This window comes from Xenopus laevis, chromosome 1S (genome assembly GCF_017654675.1).
Source record: "Xenopus laevis strain J_2021 chromosome 1S, Xenopus_laevis_v10.1, whole genome shotgun sequence".
NCBI lineage: Eukaryota > Metazoa > Chordata > Amphibia > Anura > Pipidae > Xenopus > Xenopus laevis.
This window is the reverse complement of record NC_054372.1, coordinates 132,049,648-132,059,278: the sequence shown is the minus strand read 5'-3', so window position 1 is coordinate 132,059,278 and position 9,631 is coordinate 132,049,648. Positions and strand designations below refer to the sequence as shown.

The window sequence follows — 9,631 nt, the reverse complement described above, 5'->3', positions numbered from 1 at the left end:
GTTTGACACAGGAGCAGTATAATATTTTCTGTATTTACATTGCATGACTTCCATCCTCCTCCTTTAAAAGTACAGGTTGCTTATTTGGTATGCTTTTATGGTGCAATGCAGTCATCTTAAATGTATCCTACAAGTGCCCTTTTTCATGTGTATGTAGTAGGGATGCACGGAATCCCCAAATCCTTTGTGAAAGATTTGGCAGAATACCAAATCCAAATCCTAATGTGCAAATTATTGGTGGGAAGGGGTAAACATTTTTCACTTCTTTGTTTTGTCAAGTGATTTCCCACCCTGCCCCTAATTTGCATATGCAAATTGGGATTTGGTTCGGCTGGGCAGAAGAATTCGGCCGAATTATGGATTTGGTGCGTCCCTAGTAATTACAATACAGATTACGTGCAAAAGGCTGGAGGACCCTACCCCGTAGGGCTTACAGTCTAAATGGGAGGGTAACATACAGACACAATTCAGAGAGGTATTAAGGTGCTGTAAGTTACAGTTTGTTACACTGATATATAAGTGCCAGTTCAGGTGTTATCCAGGTGCTCCCAGAGGTAGTCTTTGAGTTTCTTTTTAAAAACATTGAGGGAGGATTCTCTCCGGAAAGTTTGAAGAATGACATTACAAATATAAGGAGCCGCAAGAGAGAAGGGTTTAATACGGGAAACAGCAGTAGTAGTGGGGGTACAACCAAGCGGTTGCTCTGAGAGGAGCGGAGGTTTCAGCCAGGAACATATAGAGAGACAAGAGATGAGATGTAATTAGGTGCAAAGGAATGAAGGGCTTTGAAGGTTATGAGGAGGAGTTTATAAGTTATTCTTTGTTTTATAGGAAGCCATGATAAGGACTTCAGCAGCGGAGGGGCCTGTACCCCTTTGGATGAGGGGAGGATAATTCTGGTAGCAGTGTTTAATACAGACTGTAGAGGGAAGAGATGGGAGTTAGGGAGGCCAGTTAGTAGAAGGTTACAGTAATCTAGTCTGGATAGGATGAGAGCATGCATGAGCGTCTTGGACGTATCAGGTGAAAGGAAGGGACGGATTTTGGCAATATTGTGCAAGAAAAAGTGACAGGTCTTGACAGTGGTGTTAATATGATCAGAGAAGGAGAGAGAGGAGTCAAAGATTACCCCCCAGACAGTGAGCTGAATTGACAGGGTTAATGAGCATGCTATCAATAGAGATAGTAAAAAGGGGAGTAGGACCAGGCTCAGGTGGAAAGATGATTAGTTCAGTTTTAGTTAGTATGTAGCATTAGGTTAAAGGGGTGGCACACCTTTCAGTTAACTTTTAGTATGTTATAGAATGGCAAATTCTAAGCAACTTTTCACTTGATCTTCATTATTTTTTTTTAATATTTTTTCAATGATTTGCCTTTTTCTTCTGATTCTGTTCAGCTTTGAAATGGGAGTCATTGACCCCATCTAAAAACAAATGTTTTGTAAAGAAGCAAATGTATTGTTATTTCACCTTTTAATAACTCATCTTTCCCAATCCTATTCATATTCCAGTCTCTTATTCCATTCAATGCATGGTTGCTATGATTATTTTGACCCTAGCAACCAGATTGCTGAAATTGCAAACTGGAGAGTTGCTGAATAAAAAGCTAAATAACTCAAAAAACACAAATAATAAAAAATGAAAACCAATTGCAAATTGACTGAGAATATCACTCTCTACATCATACTAAGGGGCAGATGTATTAAGGGTCGAATATTGAGGGTTAATTAACCCTCGATATTTGACTGGCGAATTAAAATCCTTCGACTTCGAATATCGAACGATCGAAGGAATAATCGTTCGATCGAACGATTAAATCCTTCGAATCGAAAGATTCGAAGGATTTTAATCCATCGATCGAAGGATTATCCTTCGATCAGTAAAAACTTGGAAAGCCTATGGGGACCTTCCCCATAGGCTAACATTGACTTCAGTAGCTTTTAGGTGGCGAACTAGGGGGCCGAAGTTTTTTCTTAAAGAGACAATACTTCGAATATTGAATGGTCAAATAGTCGAACGATTTTTAGTTCGAATCATTCGATTCGAAGTTGAAGGTCGAAGTAGTCAATTCGATGCCCAAAAAAAACATTCGAAAATCGAACTATTTTTCCCTCTATTCCTTCACTCGAACTTAGTGAATGGGCCCCGAAACATTAACCCAAAGGTGAACAACCCCTTTAATGATGCTGAAGAATAACCAGAATCTGTGTGTAGAACTATCTGTGCTGGAAGGCAGTAATGCATCCAAATAAATGTGTCACAGGTGCAGTACTTTGCTTGCAACTTAAATGTACCAAACCTCCGCCTCCTACTATAAGTCTAGGCCCCTGTTGTGCTTTCACAATATGCTCCATTTTCCAAGTGCATTCTTACAAAAATATGTATGTAGCTGAAAGCTTGCATTAGAGTTCATTTTTTTGAAACCATTGTTACAAATAATTTTATTATTAATTGTAAAAGTGATATGATAGCACTGCTACACACACACACACAAATATTTGTAGAGATTGGAGGCACTCATGGACAGAATCACTGGTGAATTTATTTAAATTTTCACGTTTCCCCACATCAATGCGTTTCGGTTTCAGACAACGGTGGCGGTTCAAGAGGAACCGAAACTTGTTGATGTGGGGGAACACGATGACGACGGTTCAAGAGGAACCGAAACGTGTTGATGTGGGGGAACATGTGAAAATTTTTATTGAACATTTATAGGAAAATTAGCCTATTGTAAACAGGGCATACTGCGCTTTTATACTAAAACCAGATGTGCACACAGTGAAGGCTAATATTATTTGTGACTAATTAGTGCTTACTATACAGTATCTGTTTTGCACAGGCCCTGGAATGGGAGCCCCTTTGCTGTCAGTAACCATAATGGCTCGGACAGTCACACAGCTCTGGAAGAAGCCCCTATTGGGTGTTAATCACTGTATTGGGCATATTGAAATGGGACGGCTGATAACTGGTGCAGAAAATACTACTGTGCTGTATGTGAGCAGGGGCAACACACACAAATGGTGTGTGTTTGCACTTGAAGCTCATGTACTAGCAGTCAGAACTTGTACATGTGGTTATGGCTGTGTTTGTATGAATAGCAGCTTTCATGCCACTTAGGATTTCTTAAGGGTACTTGTGTTTATAGTCATTATTTTCTCTTCGATTTGTTTACTAAGCACATGAGAAAAAATGTAAGTGAAAATGTTTTGAAAAGAACACAGTTCTTTTTGACGCAGGTTATTGCATATTCAGAGCGTTGCTATCGAATAGCAATATATAACAATAGATATTGCTGTGGGAAACTGTTTGGACCGCTTTGCCAGGTGAGTAACAACTTAAGGTTTTTAAAACACTTAGTGCATTAGCTTTCTTCACTGTCTCTATTTGGTAATACTAATAAATATAGACGGGCTTCGTAAATGGACAGCTTCAGTTTATGACACAAAACATTCTACCCTGAGGAGGTCCTCCAGATATTGTTGTGGTACCACTACCAGCAAACATTGACAGTTGGTAAATGTTGCAGTTTAACAATATCTTGAGGGCCACTAGTCCCCAATGGTTGCCCTAGGGCCACAAAATATTTAATAACCAGAGGTAGATATTTAACTATCTCCAAGTGATCCACGTGAACATGCCTCAGGTGAATATCAGCAAATGGAGTTATTCTTCAAATTCAGCCAAAAACAAGCAATGCCACACTGTATTTCCCAATTTTTCTTATTTAAATAAAAACTTTTTTATCATTTTAATGTAACACTGTTTAGCTATTAAAATAACAAAAAAATGTATTTTTCTTATGTTGAGGAATAGTTCTATTCAGTGAACTTAATAGGAGGGTTATTAGTGATGGGCGAATCTGACTAGTTTTGCCCAAAATTCACACAATTTTTTTTTTGAAGAGCGAGGCGGCACAAAACATTTTTTCTGACGCGTTACAATTTTTTTCACCCATTGGCGTCTATGGGCTTAATTTTTGCAGTGAAACTTGCCAAAAAGTTTCAGTCATCACTAGTGTTTACTGTTCCTTTACATTGTTTACTCCCTGCCTGCACCATATGCCAAGTATTTTATTACCGATTATCATTGTGGAGTGAATTTATGGTGCAGTAGGCTCATATACTTGATACTAATTTAAGGCCCAGGTAGTTTTAAGTCAGCATTGGTTGCAGAGATAAATCCTATACTGCAGTACTACTTTACTGCCAGCCTCAACAAATTCTACGCTATGCAGCTATACAAGTTTAGTCTGCAACTAAAATCCCTTAAATTTTTATTATTTTATCATGTTGCATTTCAGATATCCAATGACCCCAGTCCTGGTTATAATATTGAACAGATGGCAAAGAAGTGAGTATAATCAAGCATTTCAATTTGGGATGCACCGAATCCACTTTTTTGGATTCGGCTGAATCCTCCGCAAAAGATTTGGCTGAATACCAAACCGAATCCGAATTTGCATATGCAAATTAGGGGTGGGAAGGGGAAAACATTTTTTTGCTTCCTTGTTTTGAGACAAAAAGTCACGCGATTTCCCTCCCCGTCCCTAATTGCATATGCAAATTAGGATTCAATTCGGCCAGGCAGAAGGATTCAGCCGAATCCTGGATTTGGTGCATCCCTAGTTTCAATGTCACATTATATTATAGCTAGATATCCAGTTCAGTGTTGTACTGGGCATTTAGAAACATTTAATATGCTGAGCTTTGATGTCTGTTTTGTTTATCTACCAGAGGGAAGAAGTTTGTGGAATTGCCATACACAGTTAAAGGTATGGTTGTATTATTCTCTGGAATTCTGTCGTACGTTGAGGTAAGGCCAGAAAATTGTGACAATGTGCTATTACGATCAATATAAAGAAGAAAATGGGCAGCTATGATCCAGAAAAAAAGCCCTTTGTTGCTTTAATGATACACCAAGGCTGATTGCACACAGTATGTTTCTCTACCACCTTATTTCAGCCATTAGAAAAATGCCAAAACTCATGCCATCTCCCATTCATGAACAGGAAATACCAGAACTAGCACTCTTGCTCTAGGTAGCACTGACTATATTGTACTTAAGGGGTTATTTGACTGTGCTGTGTTTTTAGACATGTTGCTGTGCTGGATGTCATCTCTAAACATCTGGTTTTATCTTTTGATCAGTTTGCAGGTCAGAGCATTGTTTCTTCACAAATCTTGGGCAAAGTTGCTCAGGTGGCTGTATTCATCGACCCACAAATCCCATTCTCTGTTTATCTATTAGGTGAGTGTCAATTGTCTTTGGGACACCTGCAAAAGGAGTTCTGATCACACACAGTATTAGAGGTGTTAACAGCATAATCCTGTTAGTTTTTCCTTGAAAGAGCTTGTTTTTCAAGGCTGGAGATACATTTCTAGAGTCCTACATCAAAATAACTCCCTGTGAGTTTTAAACAAACATACTACAAATGAACGAAGCAAGCAGCACCAACTAAATTGGGCAAAATCTGGCACAAACAGGTTAAATGTATCTGTGTCTTACCTTTCTCAGTATTGTGTTTAACAGTGGCAGTATACTAAGCATGTGCCACATGCAGAGAATGAACCTGCTAACTCACAGGCTAGAGTTTCTAATGTAAACATGGAAACCATCTGGATTTGTAGACTTGTTTCTTATCCTTTCAAAATGAATACATTGGTACCACAGTCTGTTGTTCTTCTCACATTCTGCTGTTTCTCACACCTGTGTTTGTGTTCTATGGCCAGTACACAGAGTATAGAATGAGTGAAATGCCTTTTTAGGAATAATAAGGGCTTTGTGCAATCTATCATTTCACTTTTTCCATCACACAAGAGACCTGATATACAATGGGGTAAGGTGTTAGGGCAAACAAATGGCACACCACTTGCACCCCCTAAGGGATTTAGGATTTTCACTTCTTAACACTCAATTTCTTGAACCTCTGCCCATATTAAAGGGATCCTGTCATGGGAAAACATGTTTTTTTTCAGAACGCATCAGTTAATAGGGCTGCTCCAGCTGACTTTGCACTGAAATCCATTTTTCAGAAGAGCAAACAAATTTTTGTATATTTAATTTTGAAATCTGATGTGGGGCTAGACATATTGTCAGTTTCCCAGGTGCCCCCAGTCATGTGACTTGTGCTCTGATAAACTTCAATCACTCTTTACTGCTGTACTGCAAGTTGGAGTGATATCACCCCCCCCCAGCAGCCAAACAAAAGAACAATGGGAAGGTAACCAGATAGCAGCTCTCTAACACAAAATAACAGCTGCCTGGTAGATCTAAGAACAACACTTAATAGTAAAAACTATTTGCAGTACTGCTGTACTGCAAATTCCCCCCAGCAGCCCATCAGCAGAACAATGGGAAGGTAACCAAAAAACAACTCACTGGTAGATATAGGAACAGCACTCAATAGTAAAATCCAGGTCCCACTGTGACTCCTTCAGTTACATTGAGTAGGAGAAACAACAGCCTGCCTGAAAGCAGTTCCATAGTGCAGCACTTTCTGAAAGCACATGGCCAGGCAAAATGACCTCAGATGGCTGCCTACACACCAATATTACAACTACAAAAACACAAATACACTTGCTGGTTCAGGAATGACATTTTATATTGTAAAGTGAATTATTTGCAGTGTAAACAGTATAATTTAGAAATAAAAACTACACCATAAAAATCATGACAGAAAATAGTTTTTTTTGGCTGCCAGTGTCAATGACCCTCCATTTGAAAGCTGGGAAGAGACAGAATAGGAAGGAAAATTTTAAAATGGTTTTAAAAATTTTGAATAATGTCTAAAAGTAGGCCATTTTATAGTACAGGTGATGTAAAGGTGAACAACCCCTTTGAGACTTAATTATATTACCCTCAGGTAGCATTTACTGGTCACCTGTTTAAAAGCAAATATCTTATTAGTTGCTATGGATTACCGCACCTGAGCAAACATTGCAGCTTTTTATTACATATGGAGGTTAGTCAATTGTTAATTAGCACAGTGAATTTGCACCAAAGCAGTAACAAATAGCAACCACTTAGACATTTTCCTTTAATATACTAACTCTAGTAGATTGGAAAGATGCAATGGTGCCAGTTGTAGCTTCATTAGTGCAAGTAGGGGATTGATTATCCTGAAAATGTCTAAATAATTATCTCTATGGGTTTAGATCCCTATAAGACTTTCAGTAAAGTGTTTTAATGGACAAGGAAAGTCTAAAATACAATAAGGCTAGAGATGCTGTATTTTGTATACTAAACATAAGCATGAACTTACTGCACTTTATGCTTTCAAAGTTGGTCACATGGGGCTGTCGTCTTGTAACTTTGTTAAACATCTTTGCCTGACCCTGAACCTGCACATGCTCAGTGTGGTCTGGGCTGCTTAGGGATCGTCATAAACAAAGCTGCTTGAGTTCTGCATGGCTGGGAAGTAAGGCGGGGCTCCCCCTGCTGTTCATAAGTATGATTGTTTCCCTGCTCAGGAGTTAGGGACCATCTGACAATTCCTATCCACCATTCCTATCCACAAAGTAAATGAAGGGAGAATTTCACTGCATACAGTCAGGTTTCTTATAAAAACAGTACACATTTTTTAATTAAAGTATATTGGAGATAGGTTTCTTTTTCATTAAAGAAAGTAAAAATGGGATTTAATTTTTTTGTGCCTTTCCTTTAAAGAATTGCGACACTTATTACACTTCAGCGACAGTTCCAGCAGAACAAGTCTATAAGGAATTTGTAAACATTTTTGTCACAGTAATACAATTTGATAGTAAGATATAAAAATGTTTGTAAAGCATCAGTAATTAATTTTTAATTGGAAACCATCATTACGCCGCCAAATATATGACTATTCCTTATTAAATCTGCCTCTGCTTTTTAACAGTTGTCATAAGAGTTTTTATACCCTGGCGGTTGCCCTTGTTTTTAAAATGCACAGAGCTATGGAACACTACACTGAAACATTATACAACATACATGAAAGTACATCTAATTGATGTCGAGATATACCTTATCTTATGTGGGGTCCTTAAGTGGACACCAATAGTGAGTTGTATTACAACTAACATTTAAGACACATTGGAATATTCTCCCTTAAAGAAAATATTTATAATATTGGGTGGGCTTTGTGAAATATATAATATGCAGTACATAGGAATTCCAAATATATATTCTGGTTTAGTGGTGGCTTAATCATCCTGTGTAAGACTTATGTCATGGAGACATGGAGAATTAGCTATTAAAACAATACCAGGGGTATTGTGGGACTCAGGATGCAAAGCTACAATGCTGTTACCTAATGTAACACTGGATGGCAGTGGTGTGTTATTTTTACAGTTGCTTCTCCAATTGTCTTTAGGATTTTATTAGAGCCAATATTTTAATATGCATGTGGTAAGGGCAAGATTTTGCCCGGTGGGGGTGGAACCATGATGGGCATTAGCAAAACCGTAATTACGAATATGCAACATGTTTGTCAGTTCTCTAATGATTATTCCTGTGCTGGAAAGCACTTCAAGTCACACTGCCTTTTAAAATATGAGCTCATATAAGACTAGCACAGCCGCTTCAGTTTCATATTTTAAAGATCATTTCATAAATCTTGTTCAAGGGTGAATCCAGACATTTTGAGCCCCATTGCACTGCCAGTGTACAGTGCAGGGGTTCCCACAAAATTTGATTCCTTTAGATATTAAACAAGAAGCACACATTACGTTGCATTCAGTGATATTTACATTACAGCATACAACTCTCTGCATGTTAAGAAATTAAGGATGTGGCGATGATAGTGGGGTATTATGGGGTGGGGAGAAGTATTGCTCAGTTACTTGGGGTTACCCAGTGCTAAACTGTGCCACACCTTCATTATATTTTAAACCAACCTTTCGTGGCTTCTGGCCCTGCCTTAAACCTTCACATTTTTCTTCTCTCCTGTATATACTATATCTGAACTAGGGTGCTCTCATGCATATATTTTGCTTTACTTCTTCTGACCCACAAATATGAACATTAGTTCATTACACATCTTTTTTGTGTGTATATTAGTTTGGAATATAATATATATATATTGTCATGTATGTACAAGTATGGCTTCTGGACCGTATGTTGTAGTGAGAAACTGTCCCATTACAAGCTGAGAGTTAAACCACACAGACCAACATTTATATTATTGTCTGCCAGCAGGATCCTAAATATGCCGTTCTTATTCTGTGGATGCACAGGGACTGACCCTCTCTCAAAACATTTTTCTAGGACATGTCTCATAAGGAGGAGAATGTACCCCTGAGAATCTCTGCTTCTCTCTACAGTTTGTAGCCTAACAATGTTATTACTAATAAACCAAGCAGCTTGTTTCCAAATGTGTTCTATGACCAATGGTAGTAGTGTATGGGACACAGATTGCATACCTGCTTATGACTCTTGTTCATTTTTTTGTAGGAGACCCTCTTCTCTATGCTGGTGGAAATTACAGAGCGGGCAATGGCACATTGTGGATCACAGGAAGTGCTGATAGTGGGAGGTGTTGGATGTAAGTTATATAATTCTGTGACCTGATGAATTCAAACCAAAATATAAGTTTGAACAGTACTAATATGTTTGTGAAGATTCTCCTTCATCCAGGTCGTGGTATATCTATAGAAATA

At 38.3% G+C, this 9,631-nt stretch overlaps 1 protein-coding gene across 1 annotated transcript; it reads left to right on the top strand.

Annotated features, from left to right (window-relative positions):
• The first annotated feature begins 3,903 nt into the window (after positions 1–3,903).
• On the top strand, positions 3,904–9,631 carry LOC121399467 (probable tRNA N6-adenosine threonylcarbamoyltransferase). Its single transcript, XM_041580224.1, has 3 exons — positions 3,904–4,349; positions 4,733–4,811; positions 9,426–9,631. The coding sequence occupies exons 1-3, from the start codon at positions 4,228–4,230 to the stop codon at positions 9,540–9,542; spliced, it is 318 nt and encodes a 105-aa protein (XP_041436158.1). The 5' UTR covers positions 3,904–4,227; the 3' UTR covers positions 9,543–9,631.